This window comes from Corythoichthys intestinalis, chromosome 17 (assembly GCF_030265065.1).
Source record: "Corythoichthys intestinalis isolate RoL2023-P3 chromosome 17, ASM3026506v1, whole genome shotgun sequence".
Lineage (NCBI taxonomy): Eukaryota > Metazoa > Chordata > Actinopteri > Syngnathiformes > Syngnathidae > Corythoichthys > Corythoichthys intestinalis.
In genome coordinates this window covers 30,029,115-30,052,526 of record NC_080411.1, presented here as the reverse complement: position 1 = coordinate 30,052,526, position 23,412 = coordinate 30,029,115, and the positions used below count along the sequence as shown (strand labels likewise).

General features: G+C 40.2%; 1 protein-coding gene across 1 annotated transcript; it reads left to right on the top strand.

Annotated features, from left to right (window-relative positions):
• The first annotated feature begins 881 nt into the window (after positions 1 to 881).
• Positions 882 to 23,320, top strand: psmd5 (proteasome 26S subunit, non-ATPase 5). Its single transcript, XM_057818794.1, has 10 exons — positions 882 to 1,107; positions 6,717 to 6,861; positions 7,000 to 7,113; positions 7,190 to 7,318; positions 13,262 to 13,365; positions 17,833 to 17,975; positions 18,044 to 18,235; positions 18,355 to 18,464; positions 18,541 to 18,681; positions 22,768 to 23,320. Exons 1-10 carry the CDS (start codon positions 935 to 937, stop codon positions 23,020 to 23,022), a joined length of 1,506 nt encoding a protein of 501 aa, XP_057674777.1. The 5' UTR covers positions 882 to 934; the 3' UTR covers positions 23,023 to 23,320.
• Positions 23,321 to 23,412: the final 92 nt, after the last annotated feature.

The window sequence follows — 23,412 nt, the reverse complement described above, 5'->3', positions numbered from 1 at the left end:
GAAGCATTTCAAAGTCCTGGAGTGGTCTAGCCAGTCTCCAGAGCTCAACCCCATAGAAAATCTGTGGAGGGAGTTGAAAGTCCGTGTTGCCCAACGACAGCCCCAAAACGTCACTGCTCTAGAGGAGATCTGCATGGAGGAATGGGCCAAAATACCAGCAACAGTGTGTGAAAAGCTTGTGAAGAGTTACAGAAAACGTTTGGCCTCCGTTATTGCCAACAAAGGGTACATAACAAAGTATTGAGAGGAACTTTTGGTATTGACAAAATACTTATTTTCCACCATGATTTGCAAATAAATTCTTTAAAAATCAAACAATGTGATTTTCTGTTTTTTTTTTCCCACATTCTGTCTCTCATGGTTGAGGTTTACCCATGTTGACAATTACAGGCCTCTCTAACATTTTCAAGTGGGGCAACTTGCATAATTAGTGGTTGACTAAATACTTATTTGCCCCACTGTAGCACCAGTTTGCTTACGATGCTGCTGCAGTGTCAATTCCAGTCAACAGATGACGGTAGTGGCTTAATGGCGTATGCAATGGTCACAAAGAAGAGTCGGTCCACTTTATATAGAGTTAGATGTGAAAAATCAGAATCGGCGACGTAAATGACTGACGGCCATCTTAAATCAATAAAGTTTTAGGATTTTCAAAACGGTTTGATTAAATAAAACAAACGCATTAACGACGTTTATGAAAAGCCAAGCCGTTTTAAAATCAGTGAGAAAATTGAGCAATTTATTGCAAAGCACAGGCGGTGCATATTTTTCAATCGAATAACACTGACGCAAAATGGCCGACAAGTGATAATGACCGTCCCTATTGGCTCACAGCGTGCGTTACTCATCTACCTCTCTAAATTTATGTGATGTATATGCGCGAAATTACCCAGTCACAGTGCAGTGGACGTTTCCCATGTAAACAGACAACATCATGGCCTCCTCCATCGAGAGTTTGCTAGAAGCCATCTCCGACACAGAAGACCCAATTGAAGAGCTTCAATGTCTTAAAACTGCACTTTCATCGACACCCGTAAGCTCTTTGAGCGACATTGTTAGCGGGCGTCGCTTCGATGTAATCTTCTCTTTGTTGTACTCGAATGAAAGGTTAGTATGACAATATTTTTGTGCCAGCTCATTGTTTGGATTACGCATTTTACTTACATAAAAAAAAAAAAAAATGTTTTATTGGTATTCTGTTCATGTATCGACGAGACTATGACGTCTGTCTGTATTTACAATTCTATGAAGTGCAAGGAAATTAGTTGGTGACTTGGACAAAACATTAGGACTTACGTCATATTTTTCACCAATTTCTGTTTGCATTCTGCAAGACTCACAGAACAGGTGATGGGCCTTTTTACTCCATTAAGAAATTCCAAATAGAAATGAAGTTAACGAAGAAAATGTGAAAGATTATTTGGTCCCTTGACACAATAATGATAAATCCCATTGATTTTTGTGATCCAAATTAGGATATATTATAGTGGTTTCTAAATATATTAGGTCACTTCTCAGTCATTTTTTATTTATTCATTTATTTTTAAATCTATTGATCAGTACATTATCTTTATGACATGAACTTCATCGTATTGACATCCGACCCGACAAATTGACCTTTGACACAATTTAGGCATAGTCATAGACAGTGTTGTTAATCTTACTTTAAAAAAGTAATTAATGAAAGTGACAAATTACTTCTCCCAAAAAGTAATTGAGTTAGTAACTCAGTTACCAGATTGTAAGAGTAATTAGTTACTTGGCAAAGTAACTGGTGTTGCTGAAAAAAAAAAAACGTAAGTCGCACTATGTGAAGTTCAAAGGGTTTTCGGGACAATTGGTGGTAGCCCAATTCTTTACCCTAAACTTAACTAGACACAGGGATTTTGCGGATATTGCGATCACTAGATTGTAACCTTTGCAATGTTTGGAAGTCATTTAATGTTGTGAATCAACAGTCAAAGTGTTAAAATCCCTCCCGTTATTGCATTAGTTCCCTTCTGTCTACTTTCGACATGTGAATGTTTTATAACTGTTTCATCATTTAAAGATGGATTTAAGTCAAGATTTTGCCGATTTAGGAGTATTTTAGATAAGTTCAGGTTGACTAGAAAGGTTCTCTAAAACAGAGCTTTCCTGATAAATCTACTGCTTTAAGATGGCTGCTGTTTACTAACACTTGTGAGCAGAGGTTGCGCTAGACTTTTTTGTTGTCTGTCATTTTGACTGACAGTGTCATAAAAATCCGGTCACAATCTATTTTTACCCGTCACTTAGATTTTTAAAATGATACTAATGACATATTCAATAGTATTTAGTTTTCATTCATTTTTAATTAATATTCTGTCTGAACAAGCTTAACAAGAGGCAAACAGACAGCGGAGTGCACCAATCAGCGACGGGCAGACGTGCCGTTAGCAAAGCGACGAGGGCAGGACAAGGGACTTGCGTGCGGAAGTAAACATACGAGGAGAACGGAGTTTATTCAACATGGCTAGCGCGAGACAGACTGTTGTCAATGTCTCGTGTCGATGTGTTTTAGCTCATTTAAAACTGAATTTACTGCGGATTGGAACATATTCTCGGCTCTCCCGCCATCCGTGTTGTTGTAGAGACAACTTTCGGCGCGCAAGAGTGACGTTGCTCGTGAAGAACACATCACGCAAATAAACAAATCTGATTTGTCGATTGATTTTGTACTCACTCTGTGTCCTAGACTTTTCTCTCAGTGTTTGAAAAATACAGGGAGAACAGTCTGGCCGTGCCAGGCAAACACTCAGTTGCCTTGACATTTTTCCGAGTAAGGCCAACGACGTCATGCATCAAGAGAGACAATAGCTAATTAATATGCTCACTTGCCACCCTGTGGTCTGGGGTGTGAATTGCAACCTGTCAAAATGACGGATGGACTTCAGTTTTTTCCGTCACCGTTTTAAAAAACCAGTCAACGACGGAAAATATTCGGTTAACGCGACCTCTGCTTGTGAGTGTCATTTCGCATTTAGTTCTCTATACATGATATATGATATCTACCGTAGCATCATGTGGGCGTAGTAGTTTGTAGGCTGTTGGCTGTAGTATTGACGCCATCTAGCATCGCGTTTGGAACGGCTTCACAACTATCCTTACCTCCTCCCCATTCCTGCTCTGCTCTCCGTCAGTCCGTGTTCCCCTCAGACTTTTCTCGCGTCATTCAGCCAACGTAGTAACGCATAGTAACGCACACCTTTACATCCTCAGTCACAGTAACGGCGTTGCCAGGATGAGAAAAGTAATGACTTGGATTACTCACTACTGAAAAAAATAATGTCGTTAGTTACGGCGCTATACTCTTCATACCTAAACTAACCAAAGTGGCTTTGAACTTGATTACTCACTACTGAAAAAAATAATGTCGTTAGTTACGACGCTATACTCTTCATACCTAAACTAACCAAAGTGGCTTTGAACTTGGCAGTTGTGGCTCCCCCATGTTGCCTGCTTCAAAACGAAAGACTTTGGCCTAGATACAAACAACTCTCTGTGAGGATAGTTCCAAAACATACGACATTTGGGGTCGGAATCACAGAAGGGTGACGTATGCACGACCACAAGTGTGCAGGGCAAAATTGTGTTTTCGCAAGCATATTTTTAGAAAACCAAAATCAAGTGATTGCAGTTTTACTGTTTTATTGCTAATCAAACGTCCCAAAACAAAAACCTGAACTTTTACACTACCGTTCAAAAGTTTGGGGGAACTTAGAAATTTCCTCCTTTTTGAAAGAAAAGCAGTTTTTTTAATGGAAATAACATTAAACTAATTAGAAAAACACTCTATACATTAGTAATGTGGTAAATGAGTATTCTAGCTGGAAACGTACGGTTTTAATGCAATATCTACAGTGGGGATGACAAGTATTTGATACACTGCCGATTTTGCTGGTTTTCCCACTTGCAAAGCATGTAGAGGTCTGTAATTTGTATCCTAAGTTCTCTTCAACTGTGAGGGACGGAATCTAATACAAAAAAACAGAAAATCACGTTGTATGATTTTTAAATAATAAATTTGCATTTAATTGCATGAAATAAGTATTTGATACATCATAAAAATCTAACTTAATATTTAGTACAGAAACTCTTGTTTGCTATTACAGATACCAAACGTTTCCTGTAGTCCTTGACAAGGTTTGCACACACTGCAGCAGGGATTTTGGCCCACTCCTCCATGCAGATCTTCTCCAGAGCCTTCAGGTTTCAGGGCTGCTGCCGGGCAACACGGACTTTCAGCTCCCTCCATAGATTTTCTATCGGGTTCAGATCTGGTGACTGGCTAGGCCACTCCAGGACCTTAAGATGCTTCTTACGGAGCCACTCTTTAGTTGCCATGGCTGTGTGCTTTGGGTCGTTGTCATGCTGGAAGACCCAGCCACGACCCATCTTCAGGGCTCTCACTGAAGGAAGGAGGTTGTCAGCCAAGATCTGGCGATACATAGCCCCATCCATCCACCCCTCAATACGGTGCAGTCGTCCTGTACCCTTGGCAGAGAAGCAGCCCCAAAAAATGATGTTTCCTCCTCCATGTTTCACGGTTGGGATGGTGTTCTTGGGGTTGTACTCATCCTTCTTTTTCCTCCAAACACGACGAGCCGAGTTTAGACCAAAAAGTTCCATTTTGGTCTCATCCGACCACATGACCTTCTCCCATTGCTCCTCTGGATCATCCAGATGGTCAGTGGGAAACTTCAGACGTGTCTGGACCAGAGGTTGCGCTAGACTTTTTCGTTGTCTGTCATTTTGACTGAGAGTGTCATAAAAATCCGGTCATAATCTATTTTTACCCGTCACTTACATTTTTAAAAATGATAATAATGACATATTCAGTAGTATTTAGTTTTCATTCATTTTTAATTAATATTCCGTCCGAACAAGCTTAACAAGAGGCAAACAGACAGCGGAGTGCAGCAATCAGCGACGGGCAGACGTGCCGTTAGCAAAGCGACGAGGGCAGGACGAGGGACTTGCGCGCGGAAGTAAACATACGAGGAGAACGGAGTTTATTCAACATGGCTAGCGCGAGACAGACTGTTGTCAATGACTCGTGTCGATGTGTTTTAGCTCATTTAAAACTGAATTTACCGCGGATTGGAACATATTCTCGGCTCTCCCGTCGCCATCCGTGTTGATGTAGAGACGACTTTCGGCGCGCAAGAGTGACGTTGCTCGTGAAGAACACGTCACGCAAATAAACAAATCCGATTTGTCGATTGATTTTGTACCTACTCGAGAGGCTGTGTCCCAGACTTTTCTCTCAGTGTTTGAAAAATACAGGGAGAACAGTCTGGCCTTGCCAGGCAAACACTCAGTTGCCTTGACATTTTTCCGAGTAAGACCAACGACGTCATGCATCAAGAGAGACAATAGCTAATTAATATGCTCACTCGCCATCCTGTGGTCTGGGGTGTGAATTGCAACCTGTCAAAATGACGGATGGACTTCAGTTTTTTCCGTCACCGTTTTAAAAAACCGGTCAACGACGGAAAATATTCGGTTAACGCGACCCCTGGTCTGGACATGCACTGGCTTCAGCAGCGGGACCTTGCGTGCACTGTAGGATTTTAATCCATGACGGCGTAATGTCTTTCCGATGGTTTTCTTCGAGACTGTGGTTCCAGCTCTCTTCAGGTCATTGACCAGGTCCTGCCGTGTAGTTCTGGCCTGATCCCTCACCTTCCTCATGATCAGTGATGCCCCACGAGGTGAGATCTTGCATGGAGCCCCAGAACGAGGCAGATTGACCGTCAACTTGAACTTCTTCCCTTTTCTAATAATCGCTCCAACAGTTGTTACCTTCTCACCAAGCTGCTTGCTTATTTTCCTGTAGCCCATCCCAGCCTTGTGCAGGTCTATTATTTTATCCCTGATGTCCTTACACAGCTCTTTGGTCTCGGCCATTGTGGAGAGGTTGGAGTTTGTTTGTTTGAGCATGTGAACAGGTGTCTTTTATACAGGTAACAAGTTCAAACAGGTGCAGTTACTTCCGGTAATGAGTGGAGAACAGGAGGGGTTCTTAAAAAAGAACTAAGAGCCGAAATATTTACTAGTTGGTAATGTATCAAATACTTATTTCATGCAGTTAAATACAAATTTATTATTTAAAAATTATACAATGTGATTTTCTGGATTTTTGTATTAGATTCCGTCCCTCACAGTTGAAGAGAACTTAGGATAGAAATTACAGACCTCTACATGGCTTGCAAGTGGGAAAACCAGCAAAATCGGCAGTGTATCAAATACTTGTTCTCCCCACTGTATCTGGCGCCATTTAGCATCGTGAACTGGTATAATGTCTAGACCGCGAATATAAGACAACCCCCTCTTTTTCAGTCTTATTTCAATGCAAGCCACACCATCTTATATTCGGGCCAATATGGTAACAGCTCGTATGTCATGGGTCTGCAAAGCTGTAATTGTTGCAAAGGGAGCATTCTTTGATAAAAGCAAAGTTTGAAGGAGAAAATTATCATTTAAAATAAAAATCCTTATTTCTAACCATGTCAGTGTCATGACTATATTTTCTATTCATTTTGCAATTTGAAAAATAAAAGTGTCACTTTTGAAGGAGAAAACAAAATTGTCTGGGTGACCCCAAACTTTTGAACGATAGTGTATCTAACACTAATGCTAATCATCAAAAATTATTATCAGCATCAATATTGAGGCGACATTCGCATTGACAGGGAGCAGGTGGAGCTGTGCGTGGACATCCTCCAGATCATCTTAATGGCCTATAGCCCCCTGCAGGTAGCTCAGGACTATAGAGTGGAGCTGCAAGCGGGTCTGACGCACCCCAACGACACTGTCAAAACACTGGCTTTGACTCAGGTAAGCAGCTAATTAGCATTTCCAATGATAATTGTCTTATTAGCACACCATTTTGTTGCCTATTTACACTCGAGGCCTGTGTGAGCTTAGATAGACTTGTAACTCGGTGTGTAAACACAACTGCCTTTTACTGTTTAGGTGACTAGGATGGCAGAAGACCCGGACGCCGGTGTGGAAATCCTCAACAGTCACAACATTATTGAAGCTGTGATCCGCTGCCTTGCGGAGGAAAACATTACGGTGGCGAAACAGGTAAGCAGAGGTTTGCCTTTGTGTGTTCATTCCAATTTTTGGGGCGCGATTTTTATTCCAATTGCTCTTTCCACAGGGCATCCAGTGTCTGTCCAGGTTATGTCGCTGTGAAAACGGCTTTTATAAAATATTCCAGAGCGATTTGGTGAACGTTATGAAAGAAGTGATGACCGTGAGCGACATCATCCGGTACAGAGTCTATGAGGTACATATGGGGAAAAAAAATGGTGCATTTTTGTGCATGTTTTGATTAAGGGTAATGTTATTGATGAAAACAGATTACTAAAATTCTAGACAAATTCTGACAGATTAATGACATTTTACACTTTTTACTTACCGTATATTCCCGTGTATAGGTCGCTCCGGCAGATAGGTCGCACCCCTAGTTTGTGGTTTAAAAAATAGGTATTTTAGGAATAGGAATCTTGGGCACATTTTTGACCAAATTTCGATACCAATATTTCTGAAACAAATAGAACTAGTACATTTTATTATTTATTGATTGTACTGGTCCTTCTAAAAAAATTAGCATATTGTGATTAGCAGTGCAACGGTTTGCGGTTCAAAACCGAACCGTATGGTTCACCCTGTACGGTTCAATACGCCTTTATGAACCGCGCCTTTTTGGTTTTGCAATTACAGTAATTTATTCCGAACGCTTGTGGAATGAATTAGTCAAACTCTGTGTGCCTGTGTGTGACGTGAAGCGCAGCTGTGGAGAAATTCCCGCCCCGCGAGTAAATGTCCAATCGCTGTCAAGCACCTGTGTAATAGGAGCCGAGTAACACCCTCTCTCGCTTACGAGTGAGGTGAAAGTGAAACAAGAAAGAAAACAAAAAAAGTTATGGCGAGCGGAGGAGTCGACAGACCGATTTTTGAGGAGGCACCGGCTTCCTTCAAATCTGCGGTGTGGCAACATTTCAGTTTCCCCGTGGACTACAATGCAGACGGAGAGAAAATATTGAAAAAAAAAAAACAATTTGCAAGCATTGCTTAGCGCTTGTTCCCTATGCTAACGGCAACACTTCTAACATGACTTGGGCACCTCAGCCGCCATCACCCACAGACATCGCTTTCTCAGGGCAGGACAACCCCGAAGATGACACCAGTGAAAACACACGGGTCTATAGAAGAGGCGTTCCAAAAGCCTTACGATATCAGGTCAGAAAAACACAAGAAATAACCCGCGCAGTGGGGATGTGCATTGCAAAAGACATGCAACCATATTCCGTGGTTGAAGATGCGGGCTTAGTTAATTTAATTGCAACGCTTGACCCGCGTTATATTGTTCCCTCGCGGACATATTTCGCCAACAACATAATCCCCGACATTTATGAAATGGCACGCAAAGCCATCGAAGATGATTTCGCGAAAGCACATAGTTTCGCCCTGACCGCTGATAGTTCGACGTCCCGTGCTACAGAGTTTTTAAACGTGTACGCCGTACGTTACGTTCAAAATCTGCACGTTTTTCGTGCATTGCGTTTTTTTTTTTTTTTCCCATCTGTTTGGATTTGGTCACGCGTTTGGTTTGTAGCAAACGCGATGCTAGGCGGCTCCAATATTTCCTGACTGTGGCCGACATCATACAATCTATGCCTAGATACCTCATGCATATAGAACTACATGCGAAATGACACACGGTAGTGTTAGTAAACAGCCGCCATTTTAGAGCAGTAAACTTCTCAGAAAGGCTCTCTTGTAGTAAACCTTCCGAGCGAACCTAAGCAACTTTTTATCCAAAATACTCCTAAATCGGCAAAATCTTGACTTGAGTCTATCTTTAAAGGATGAAACAGTTTTGAAATTTTCACATGTCGAAAGTAGACAGAAGGGAACTAAGGCAAAAACGGGAGCAATTTTATCAACTTTAACGGTTGATTCACAACATTAAATCACCTCCAAACATAGCAAAGGTTACTATGTTTTTTTTTTTTTTTATGAAAAAAAAACATGAAAGTTATCACCAGTTACTTTGCCAAGTAACTTTTTTACTACTGTGTGTGTATTTCAGTAGTCAGTCACTACACTTGCCAAAGAGCTAAGAGGCATTTTAACAGTCGAAAATGTTTACATTTTAAGTGTTTATTTCATTTTTTTAAAAGCAAAATAAAGGCAGTTTAAAAAAAAAAAAAAAAAAAGCAAAACGCAAACCGAAACCGAACCAAAACCGTGATCCCAAAACCGAGGTTCAAACCGAACCGTGGGCTAACTGAACCGTTGCACCCATAATTGTGATAAAGTTCATTATTTTCTGTAATGGACTGATAAACATTAGACTTTCATATATTTTAGAATCATTACACACAACTGAAGTAGATCGAGCCTTTTATTGTTTTAATATTAATGACTTTGGCAAAAAAGTCAAGAAAAACCAAAAATCCCTATCCCACAAAATTAGCATATCATGAAAAGGTACTCTAAAGAAGCTACTAACCTAATCATCTGAATCAACGAATTAACTCAAAACCCCTGCAAAAGATTCCTGAGGCTTTTAAAAACTCACAGCCTGGTTCATTACTCAAAACCACAACATGGGTAGAGGCGTGCGAAATTTCCGATTTTTAGATTATTTGCGATTCGGCCGTGGAAGATTCGAGAACGATTCACAAATATCCAAATTCCGATTATTGAATTATACCAGGTAAACCGGAAGTAAAACACAGTCAGCGCGGTCTTTGGGACGCAATGAGGAACGGACCGAGAGTAAATATCATGTTCAACTCATGGCGCTAGATAAAAAAAAAACAATCATACCTGACTGCGGCTAACAGCCGCTACAAACAACGCCCAGTTGCTAGCTGCTACAAACATATGGCTACAGTAGATATAATATATATGTAGAACTAGATGCAAATGCAGACAACGTCAATGTTAGAACATTTATTATTGAACAGAGATGCGAAATGACAGACTTTCCGGCGTAAGGAAACAGCCGCCATCTTGTAGCGAACCTAATTAATTTATTATCTAAAATACTCCTAAATCGGCAGAATCTTATCTTGAATCTATCTTTAAATGATGAAATAGTTTTAAAACTTTGACAAAAGTAGACAGAAGGGAAATTGTGGAATAACGGGAGCAATTTTACCGACTGTAACAGTTGATTCACAACATTAAATTAATTGAATGTAGTTTAAAGCTGCTGATACAAAATGGGGACTGGAGTTTTTTTACTGTTACTTTTGTATATTTGTTTACTGTTATATGTTAACTTGATACTGAAACAGTAGTTTGGTTTAGCCTGAGAGGATTTTTGAACAATTTTGGAACTAATGTACAAAACATTAAAAAAATCAAAACAAAAAGGAGGGGGGTGCATCAATAATCGTTTTATAATCGAATCGGAACCTCTGAATCATAATCGTAATTGAATCGTTAGGTGCCCAAAGATTCCCAGCTCTAATCATGGGCAAGACTGCCGACCTGACTGCTGTCCAGAAGGCCATCATTGACACCCTCAAGCAAGAGGCTAAGACACAGAAAGAAATTTCTGAGCAAATAGGCTGTTCCCAGTGTGCTGTATCAAGGCACCTCAGTGGGGAAGTCTGTGGGAAGGAAAAAGTGTGGCAGGAAACGCTGCACAATCAGAAGAGGGGACCAAACCCTGAGAAAGATTGTGGAGAAGGCCCGATTCCAGACCTTGGGGGACCTGCAGAAACAGTGGACTGAGTCTGGAGTAGAAACATCCTGAGCCACCGTGCACAGGCGTGTGCTGAAAATGGCAGAAGCGCCTGACCTGGGCTACAGAGAAGCAGCACTGGACTGTTGCTCAGTGGTCCAAAGTACTTTTTTCAGATGAAAGCAAATTTTTCATGTCACTAGGGAATCAATGTGCCAGAGATTGGAGGAAGACTGTGGAGAAGGAAATGCCAAAATGCCTGAAGTCCAGTGTCAAGTACCCACAGTCAGTGATGGTCTGGGGTGCCATGTCAGCTGCTGGTGTTGGTCTACTGTCTTTTATCAGGGGCAGGGTCAGTGCAGCTAGCCTTCAGGAGATTTTGGAGCACTTCATCCTTCCATCTGCTGAAAAGCTTTATGGAGATGAAGATTTCATTTTTCAGCACGACCTGGCACCAGCTGACAGTGCCAAAACCACTGGTAAATGGTTAACTGACCATGGCATTACTGTGCTCAATTGGCCTGCCAACTCTCCTGACCTGAACCCCATAGAGAATCTGGGATATTGTGAAGAGGAAGTTGAGAGACACCAAACCGAACACTGTGGATGAGCTTAAGGCCACTATCAAAGCATCCTGGGCCTTCATAACACTTCATCAGTGCCACAGGCTGATTGCCTACATGCCATGCCGCATTGAAGCAGTCATTTCTGCAAAAAGATTCCCGACCAAGTATTGAGTGCATAGCTGATATAATTAATTGAAAGTTGACTTTTTTTGCATTAAAAAACACTTTTTTGTATTGGTCGGATGAAATATGCTCATTTTTTTCGATAGGGATTTTTGTTTTTTCTTGACTTTTTTTGCCAGAATCATCAATATTAAAACAATAAAATGCTTGAACTACTTCAGTTGTGTGTAATGAATCTAAAATATATGAAAGTCTAATGTTTATCAGTACATTACAGAAAATAATGAACTTTATCACAAGATGCTAATTTTTTGAGAAGGACTAGTATTTTTTTTTAGTAACAACTTACATATGTAGTTATTATATTAACAACTAAATACACAAGACAAACAATGCCAAGTGCAGTGGTACCTCTACGTACAAATTTGATTCGTTCCAGGACCACATCAGCTGCACATGATTAGAACATCGTTACCCAGTGTTTTGAAGGAGGCGTACCTTATTTAAACCTTACATTTAGTTTGGTGTGCCCATGACTGTTGAAGTGAGAGAAAACACCATGGTGAGATCAAAGGAGCCGTTTGAGGGCTTCAGAAAGAAGATTGTAGACACTTATGAATCTGGTAACGGATTTTTAAAGATCTCAAAAGAATATAAAATCAGCCATTCCACAGTCCGGAAAATAGTCTACAAGAGGCGGACAATCAAAACAACTGTGACTTCAAAAGTTTAACCTTTATGGGAGGAGAGCAAGGAGGAAACCTTTGTTCTCTAAGATGAACATGAAGGCCGGACTGAAGTTTGCCCGAGTGAATGCCGACAAAGACCAGGACTTCTGGAATAATGTTCTTTGGACAGATGAATCTAAAATTGAATTATTTGGACACCAGAACAGCGGACATGTTTGGCATAAACCCAATACAGCATTGTAGGAAAAGAACCTCATGCTAAGTGTGAAGTGTGAAGCATGATGGTGGAAGTGTCATAGTTTGGGGATGCTTTGCTTCAGCAGGACCTGGCCAGCTCACCATCAGAGAATCCACCATGAATTCTATCGTTTATCAGAGGGTGCTTGAGGAACATGTGAAATCATTCATGAAAAAATTAAAGCTGAAGCGAAACTGGACCTTGCAACATGAATTACATGACAATGACCCAAAACATACCAGTAAATCCACCAAGGACTGGCTGAAAAGGAAGAAATGGAGAGTCCTGGAATGGCCGAGTCAAAGCCCCGATCTTAATCCCGTTGAGATGCTGGGGGGGTGACTTAAAACGGGCTGTACATGCAAGAAACCCTCAGACATCTCACAGCTGAAAGTATTCTGCGTTGAAGAGTGGCGCAAACTTTCTTCAGACAGATGTCAAAGACTGGTAGATGGCTACAAAGAGCGTCTCACTGAAGTTATTTCAGCCAAAGGGGGTAACACTAGCTATTAGGTGGTAGGGTGTCCTAACTTTTTCCTCATTTAGAATATGCATTTTTGTTGATACAGTTGGTTTAATGAGTAAAACAATGTTAACTTTTGTTCTTTACCTGCAATTAAATCACTTTCTTTTCCAGAAATAAAGAAAAACAAGATCAGACATATTGATATGTGAACATTTCTTGATAAAGAACTGACTATTTAATGGGGTGTCCAAATTTTTTCACATGACTGTAAGTCGCACCCGCATTTTTGGGTTAAAATTTTGGTTAAAAAATTGCAACCTATACGGGAGTATATACGGTACATATTGAGCAGTCAGTGAAATAACTATTTATCCTGTTGTGTTTTTTACAGGGATAATAATTGTCCATATAAAAATTGAGACATATTTTCTTTCTTGTTATAAGCTGGCTGTGGATGTCGCGATGGTGGACATCGATCACCTCTGTATCAGCTACAAGATATTAAAAGATCTCATCGCTGAACTCACAGGAGACGATATTTTGATCAGGTAAGACAAATGCACATTGAAATTTATGTTTCTTATAAAGATAACCTTGCATGAACTTCCAATTTTGTTTCATGCATAAGATAGCTCAAAATGAATGATGGATGAATTTTTATTTTTTTATTTTTTACACCCTTACAGGGCTTTATTTAACTCATTGGCCGCCATTGACGGCATTACAGTCCAACTGGATTGGACGTCTAGCGCCATCAGTGGTTCTGAAACATGAGCAATCACAGCCAGTTTTCATGGTTTAAATTAAATGGACGTCTAACACTGTCAATGGCATGCAATTAGTCATATGTCATAGATATAAAAAATTATTAATTTATTAACATTATATTAATTTATAAATATATATGCAATTTCTAGAGGAATCGCCTTGTACGTGCAGAAACTTTGTGGCGTCATACCCACGCATATACAGTGGGGCAAATAAGTATTTACTCAACCACTTCTCCGACCAGTTCTCCCACTTGAAAATATTATAGAGTAAGAGTAGGATAAGTTACATTTATCAATTGCCTTTTTTAATTTATAATTGGAAACACTAACGAACTACCTTCAAGTCAAACTGAATTGCGAGCTGAAGTGCCATGAAGTGCAGCCATCAAGACATGATAGAAATTGCCAAAAGTGCTACATACAATCATAACAAAATTTACTGTTAAATTTTACTAATCATAATGTAGCTGAAGATGTTGTTCTTTGATTGCACCAGGTTATACAGTTGGGCAAATAAGTATTTAGTCAACCACGAATTGTGCATGTTCACCCACTTGAAAATATTAGAGAGGCCTGTAATTCTCAACATGGGTAAACCTCAACCATGAGAGACAGAATGTGGGAAAAAAAACAGAAAATCGCATAGTTTGATTTTTTAAAAATGTATTTGCAAATCATGGTGGGAAATAAGTATTTGGTCAATACCAAAAGTTCATCTCAATACTTTGTTATGTACTTTTTGTTGGCAATAACAGAGGCCAAACGTTTTCTGTAACTCTTCACAAGCTTTTCACACGCTGTTGCTGGTATTTTGGCCCATTCCTCCATGCAGATCTCCTCTAGAGCAGTGATGTTTTGGGGCTGTTGTTGGGCAACACGGACTTTCAACTCCCTCCACAGATTTTCTAAGGGGTTGAGATCTGGAGACTGGCTAGGCCACTCCAGGACCTTGAAATGCTTCTTACGAAGCCACTCCTCTGTTGCCCTGGCTGTGTGTTTGGGATCATTGTCAAGCTGAAAGACCCAGCCAAGTATCATCTTCAATGCCCTTGCTGATGGAAGGAGATTTTCACTCAAAATCTCTCGTTACATGGCCCCATTCATTATTTCCTTGACATGGATCAGTCGTCCTGGTCCCTTTGCAGAAAAACAGCCCCAAAGCATGATGTTTCCACCCCTATGCTTCACAGTGGTTATGGTGTTTTTCGGAAGCAATTCAGTATTCTTTCTCCTCCCAACACGAGAACCTGTGTTTCTACCAAAAAGTTCTATTTTGGTTTCATCTGACCATAACACATGCACCCAGTCCTCTTCTGGATCATCCAAATGCTCTCTCGCGAACTGCAGACGGGCCTGGACGTGTACTTTCTTCAGCATGGGGACACGTCTGGCAGTGCAGGATTTGAGTCCCTCGTGGTGCATTGTGTTACTGATTGTAGCCTTTGCTACTATGGTCCCAGCTCTCTGTAAGTCATTCACTTGGTCCCCCTGTGTGGATCTGGGATTTTTGCTCACCGTTCTTTTTATAATTTTGACACCACGGGGTGAGATCTTGCATGGAGCCCCAGATCGAAGGAGATTATCAGTGGTCTTGTATGTCTTCCATTTTCTAATAATTGCTCCCACGGTTGATTTCTTTACACCAAGCGTTTTACCTATTGCAGATTCGGTCTTCCCAGCCTGGTGCTGGTCTACAATTTTGTCTCTGGTATCCTTCGACAGCTCTTTGGTATTGGCCATAGTGGAGTTTGGAGTGTGACTGACTGAGCTTGTGGACAGGTGTCTTTTTTGCCGAGTTAAAACAGGTGCCATTAATACAGGTAACGAGTGGAGCATCGTTAGACCTCGTTAGAAGAAGTTAGACCTCATTGACAGCCAGTAATCTTGCTTGTTTGTAGGTGACCAAATACTTATTTTCCACTCTAATTTGGAAATAAATTCTTTAAAAATCAAACAATGTTAATTTTCTGTTTTTTTTTCCACATTCTGTCTCTCATGGTTGAGGTTTACCCATGTTGACAATTACAGACCTCTCTAATCTTTTCAAGTAGGAGAACTTGCACTATTGGTGGTTGACTAAATACGTATTTGCCCCACTGTAAACACTGTTATACACAGATGCATGGGAGAAGGGTGGGCAATCAAGGATAGTGTGGCATGAAAAAGTATGTGAACCTTTTGGAATTCCTCACATTTTTGCATAAAATCACCATCAAATTTGATCTGATCTTTGTCAAAATCACACAGATAAAAAAACAGTGTCTACTTTAACTAAAACCACCCAAACATTGATAGGTTTTCTTATTTTAATGAGCATAGTATGCAAGCAATGACAGAAGGGGGAAAAATAAATAAGTGAACCATCACATTTAATATTTTGTGGCCCCCCCTTTGGCAGTAATAACTTCAACCAGACACTTCATGTAGCTGCAGATCAGTCTGGCACATCGATCAGGACTAATTTTGGCCCATTCTTCTCTACAAAACTGCTGTAGTTCAGTCAAATTTCTGGGAAGTCAGGCGTGATTCGCTGTCTTTAGGTAAGGCCACAGCATCTTAATTCAAGTCTGGACTTTGACTTGGCCACTCCAGAACGTGTATTTCTTTCTTCTGAATCCATTCTGAAGTTGATTTACTTGTGTGTTTTGGATCATTGTCTTGTTACAACATCCTGATAAACTGTCAATGTCATGGCCTGCAAATAGCCCAGATCTCAACCCTATTGAAAACCTGTGGTGGAAATTGAAAACAATGGTCCACAGCCAGGCTCCAACCTGCAAGTATGATCTGGCAACTGCAATCAAAGAGAGTTGGCACCAAATTGATGAAGAATACTCATCAAGTCCATGCCTCAGAGACTGCATGCTGTCATAAAAGCCAGAGGTGGTGCGACTAAATACTAGAGATGTGTTTTGATAGTTATTTCTTTGTTTGTTTCTCATGATTCCATATTTTTTCCTCAGAATGGAGTGATTCCATATATATTTCCCTGCACTTGCTCTATAAAAGTAACATTTACTGACCACCACAATGTTTTTATTCATTTTTTTTAGTGTTTCTGAATGCTAAAGAGTTGCACTTTTGAACTAATTCATTATTTTTTCAAGTTTTTTATGTGAGTTTGTTCTACATGACAAAAGGTCTGAGTGAGTGCTCGTCCGAGACTGGTGATTCCAGACTTTTTGCTAGGGGTTGTACATTGCGAAAAGTAGCCAACCCTCCCTCACTTCGGTCACGGTGACATAAACTAAATTGGACCTCGTATCAGGGCTCTTTTAATTGTCATTACTAAAAGTGGGCATTATTGAAATGAAAACGACTTGCGTGAAAATTCAAAATAAGATACACCTTCTACAGTCCATGACAAAAGTCTTTTCGCTTTTCCATTTTGTAGAAACAATTGCTAATAACCTGACTTTTAATTATTCAACTGGTTTCAGAAATGGCTCATATGAAAGCTAAGACCCTCCCAAATGATGTTGAATGTACAAAAATATATTTGTTTCTATGAAAAAGATTTATCATTTAATGAAGACATGAAGGTCAAATTTTGGCAAGACAAAAGTTTTGTCACCTTCAGAAAGTAGTGTGAAAATTGAACAAAAAAATGTACATCAAGTACAAAAGTATGTTACATAACATAAGCGAATTAAGTAGTGGTGCTGTGAGATCCAAATTTAATATTTTGTATGACTTCCATGGGCTTCGGCAAGGATTCATACAATTTATTGATGAAGTCATCAGGAACATCAAAGAAAGCAGTCTTGCATGCCTCCCAGAGTTCATCAACATTTTTGGGTTTCGTCTTCCATGCTTCCTCTTTCATCCTACCCCAGAGATGCTCAATGATGTTCATGTCTGGTGACTGGGCTGGCCAGTCCTGGAGGATCTTGATCTTCTTTGCTTTGAGGAACTTTGGGGTAGAGATTGAAGTATGCGATGGAGCACCCTCCTGCTCCAGAATATGTCCCTTTTTATGGTTAGGAATGTAAGAGACAGCTAAGATTTGTTGCTAAGACTTTTGTCAGGGACTGTACAGAGGACTCGTCGCTTGCCACTTAAAGTTCTTTTCCTGCAGCTTCTCCAATGTGAAGCCGAAAGCAGAGGGCATTTTGTGGTAGCCAATATTTTGAGCTAGTTGCAGTACCATTTTTGGCCACCAATACTACATTGCGCACCTTTAAATCTAACAAATATATCACAGAGTGTCTTGCAAATCAAAAAGTTGAAGTTTTTACTTTTCAGGGCCACGGCCATTGAGATGGTGACCGGTCTTACTGGCTCTTGGTTTGGTCAAACGTGGTTAGCTGAGCACGGTGTCATTGCCAAGTTTTCCAACATGATCAAAGGCGCCAACGAGGATCCTCTCTCCTCCTTGTATCTCCCAGGTACTTAACACTCCCTTGGAAATTCATAATGTTGGCCACTGTGTGTAATCTGTGGACACTCCCCGCAGGTCTTGTGAAGTTTTTCGGCAAACTGGCTATCCTGCAAAGTCCCCAGAAGGTTTGCGAAGACTACCCGGTTTTCCTAAACAAAGTGTTAGAAATGGCTTTGGACCCAGACCCTGCCATGGTTGGTGTGGCTCTGGACACATTAGGACTGCTGGGCTCTACAGTAGAAGGGAAGCAAGTTCTGCAGAAAACAGGTGAGGTTATTTCAAAGGTGCAGTTTTTTTAATGGTGAAATACACAATTCTTGTGCTTTGAAAGACTCAAGTGTCGAACTGTACGACTATTGACTGGCACATTCTCTGTGTGGTGTCAGGTGAAAAATTTAAGTCCGTGTTGTTAAGGATGAGCCAGCTTTTGAGCTCCGGTGCTACCGAGCTTCGAGTGCGCTGCTTGGAGGCCTTATCGCAACTCCTTACACTGCAGGTATTTCGTTATCCTAAACACGGGTTTTACGTTTCAAGAAAAAAAGTTTTTAACAAAAACTTGTTGTCTTCTCAAGCCGGAGATGCAGAGCGAAGACCTGCTGGCGCTGACCGAGTCCTGGTTTTGCCTTTTGTCCAAACACCCTGTTGACATGATTCGCGATATCAGCACTCAACCCTTCCCGGAGCTGCACTGTGGGGCCTTGCAGGTCTTCACTGTAGGCACCTTCTTAAATCTATAACTTAAAGTAGTTGGGGACTGAGCTACACAAATAGTCTCTTAGTCCAGATTTGGTGACATAAAAACAAATCGGTCGAATCTTGAATTAAATTCAGTCTGAAACCGTTTCATTATACGGGTAGTTCCCGGTTTACGAACAAGTTCCGTTCATGCGCCGGTGATTAGGGTTGGGCATCGTTTGAAATTGAACGATTCAGATTCCATGTTTCGATTCCGGTTCCAAACGATTCCGATTCTTTTAAGAGGCAGGGTCAAAAAATAGAGGCGGGGTAAAAAATAAAAATGAAAAAAAAAGCATAATTTATATTACAGGCATGAAAATCTCTCACATTTCGGCGAAATTCGCCGTTTTGAAGTAAAAAAGAATGACCTACGTGAATCATGTAGATCCGAGGAGAAAATTTTTTAAGGGGGTCGGGGGGTGTCAGGTGTAGGCATGTGCCGGTTACCTTCACGGTTTACCATGCTATGAAAACGTCGCGGTTACAAAACCACTAAAATTATCCGTCATACAGTAGTACGTACTCGTTATTTTTCATGTGTCAAAAATGCAGCCAGAAGTGGCTTGGCGCGACAGCGCTTACCCCTTCCCCTGTTTGATGCTGCTTGTGTCAGTGACGCTATTCCGGCAAACCCAAAAACAAACACTCCAAACACAAGGCGTACTTTTCTTCAATTTATTGAGCTTTCAAATTGTGGTAACTGAAATATACCAAATGAATACATTTCAAACATTGTACAATCGTATTTTTCCACGTGTGAGTAGCTTCAACAGTTTAGCTTCATGAATAAGTTCGCCAAAAACAAAACACACATTTTCCTTTCAAATTCAATACACAAAGTTACTAAAAACCTACGAAGACGAATGATAGGCAATGCTTAGCTAGGAGAGCAACTTCATTGAGGTTAATCACAGCCGCTGAGAGAGAAACAAGTTTGAATGCGGGGGGGAGCGTCAAAGATGGCTAATTGTGACAGATGATCTTGTCCTAAGCACAAATTCACATTCGCTGGACGAGGCGAGGTCTCACTCCCAATTTTTTTTTTTTTTTGATGAATGCATTTGCCAGCATATTGAATTTGGTGAGTGATGGTTTTTAATCGTTTTCATATTTTGCGGTATGACAAAGTTACTGCCGTTCATTGCAGCTTGCGTTGAACACTGCCAGAGCTAGCCAAATCTCCGGTGAAAAAATAGCTCCCGTTAAGTTAGCGTCAAGCTTGTGTATTTAACGGTAGTATAAAAGCAGTGTTTTCAGTAACGCGTTATGTGAGTAGTGCGTAACTGTAATCTGATTACTTTCAGTAAAGAGCAATCTTAACGCCTTCATTTTTCTAAATCAGTTATCTGACTAAAGTGACTTTCCTTGATGCCTGTGCGTTACTATTTTGGTATTTCCCCATAATGTATGTAGAATGTAGAATACTGTAGTTATGGGAGTGACATCACATGTCACATTTTCTAATTGGGGATGGGAAAAAAAACTGGTCACGTGTATTACCATGATGCGTGAGCCGTGACCGCTGGGAGTTTGCGGCCAAAACAACATAGCCTTGCTACCTCGCCAGGATGCAATGAAATAGGCAGGAGATGTACTAGAAACGGCTGCATTTGCACACTGGAAACACAGCCATTACTTCACATTTTTGGCCAGTAAAGATGACAAAAATATCTCTGTGTGCTGCGAACTTTGCGCTGGCTCAAAAAGATTGTTGACCACTGAAAGCATCCAATTCAAGCACCACTTGGAATTACAGCACAACAGGTAACAAGACAGCCAGGACTTTTTGATACTGCTCGTGCTCAATCCTCGGCTCAAGCTCAGTTGTTGTTGAAGGTTTTGAAAACGTAGGTTTAAAGAAATTCTAAATATCCATCTTGCCTCCTCAGCTGTAGTTTTGGCTAAGCAAAGCAAACGGCTGTCTCTAAGGTGCTATAGTCACATGATCTGTTCGAAAAATAATTTGGACCCATTATGAAATACTTTGAACGATTCTTGTTCATTTCATTCATTTTTGTTGTTTTATTGCTCTAAAACTTTAATAGACTACATTTTAATGGCCATATTCAATGGTCTATATTTTAAAGGGGAAGTTCAGAATTTTTTACATTAGGCTTAATCTTTGAGTTAGCCGGGGTTTAATTAGTCGTTGGAGTTCATTTGAACAAATTCTGTGCAGTTTGCATGTTATTTGTTAGTTTCAGGGCTCCGGAGTGGCTAAGCTAGTGCGAGTCAGTGGTGGTTGAAATCAACTCCTTCAACTAAATTAAACCCCCGCTAACTCGAATATTAAGCCTTATGTGAAAAATTTAAATCTTCAAATTCGCCTCATGTAGGACGTTTCGCCGACGGAGGACATTTTGGCAGAACTCCGGAACATATTTCCTTCACACCCTACTCACCTTTTTAACCCCTGACCCATTTTCATGCCTGATATTAATGTCTTAACTTCTCGATGATTTTTTAAATCATATGAACTTCCTGACAGGACTATTTTTAACTTGTATATGGCGGAAAACACGGACAAGACTGAAAAAGCAGTTTCTGCCCTTGCACTCATCCTAAAAGAAACTGCTGCATTTTAAGCCACAACAACTGTTGTGTTTGATAGAACAATATGTCTATATGCTGCCATAGCAGATTCATGGCACAATAAGCCCCCAAACTATTTTTAATTTGTCCGTTTTACCCTGAAAACCCCCGTTTACAGACGTCGCGCAACCGCTTTTGTTTCAACCTAGCCATAAAAAGAAGGTAAGTAATCATATTTATTATGCGAAATGTCTGTCATTTTTAGCTTTGAATCATTAAATGATGTCTAATATTTAGTAAAAAAAAAAAAAAAAAAAAAAATTTATTCACTCGCATATTTTAAACTTTTAAACAAATTATGTCACAATCAAAAAATTGGCGTCTGTAAAAAAGTCACGGCTATCTAGCTCATAGCTATCGCTTAATTGTATTTTTTCATTACTGTCACATTTTCCCCAATATTTTAGATGATAAATAATTGATCCAAACAAAGAAGAATTGAGGAAAAAAATGTTTAAAAGGGTAAATATATGAAAATAAAAATCTTGACCACTCCTTGATGTCTGCGATTTCTGCATCGCGACCCTTGTTATATTACCATGTTTCACCCATAAAATCCCCCAAAAATCCAGCTGTGGCCATTCACAGCTGTGTCTTGACTCTTAGTGATACATGCTACATGGAGGTTTTGGATCGAAACAACGTAAGTACGCGATAATATCTTGTTAAAATCGTGGCGTCTTTAATTCTGCTCTCGCGTGCTCTTGCCTCCAATTAGGATTTTGCTGTTTAAAAATGTTTTTTTTTTTTTTTTTAAGAATGCCTTCCTGTTCAAAAATGTTCTTCCCCCTGAAAATTGAGATTTTAAGCTTTCCAATGATGTATCACACATGCATATAGGACAATTTTGAAATTTTGCCAAATTGGGGGTCTCAGTGCGGAACTTCAATTCACCGGAGTGTTTTCCGCCATATAAATATCAGTCTTTGAACTTTGATGAAGTTTCTTTCCACAGGAGTGCACTTTCACAAAGATGTTCATTTTTCAAAAGCTCACGGAGAAAACATTTACACATATTCTTTTGCCTTACATGTACCTTAGCTGGGAGCTACGACGAAGCATTAGTATTATTTTTCCCATTGATTATAATTTGATGATCTTTTAATACTGTTGATTTTAACGGCGGTGGCAACGTGCTACGTAAAGTACGTAGCTGCTTATACAGGCTGTGTAGATCTACTGCTTTAAGATGGTAGTTGTTTACTAACACCAGCTAGTCTGTATAGCATTATCTAGCTAGCATTATCTGACAGAGTTGCAAGGGTGCCAATACTTTTGGCCAGCACTGTAGATGGGATTTGCCTTGTGCAGATTTACACAAATTGTAAGTTTTTTTGTATTTTATAATAATGGAACTTGGAAGGTTTAATGAGGAACTTTCAATTGCGTTTTTTTTTTTTTGTAATCGCAAATTTTCAATTGATTCACTGTTTTCTTATCATATTTATCGACAACTTCTTCTTCCCAAGGCCATCGCCTCTCAGCCGTGGGGTCTGAGGATGATGGTGAGCACACCTGGTTTCATGGAGTTCATCCTGGATCGTTCCACAAGTCGAGGCAAGGAGGCCAAAGATGCCAAGTTTGAGCTAGTGGGCTCGCTCTTGAGTTTGTCCACCGCAGCGGATATACTGGGCACCCAGTACATCATCTCCCTTAAAGGCTACCGGAGTGAAGGACCTTACTACGTGTCGGCAGTTGCCGCCGTCGACATGGAAGGAGCCTAATGGTGCGAAGTTTACACACGTGTGCCATGTTATAACAAAGACATTCTCGATATGAATAACACTGCCGGACACAGTGTTATCAACCGTTCTGATTCCCATCTCAAGTGCACTTATGAAGTCAAATTCATCGACCAAAACCTGTACTTCATAGCACTTGAGTGCTAGTTTCGGGTGTTCCCGCAAAGTGCTTTGCTTTCTGAACTGAATTGTTTCTGTTCCCCTGATTGTTATTGTTAATAAAAGTGGTTGAACTAACGAAATAAAAAAAAGTTTTGTTTATTTTACATCACCTAAGAATAATAAGCGTTATTTTAGAAAAAAAAATGTATTTGTACATATCATATCCTCTTTAGAAGTCACGCCACTTGGCAACTAAAAAATTGCAGGTTT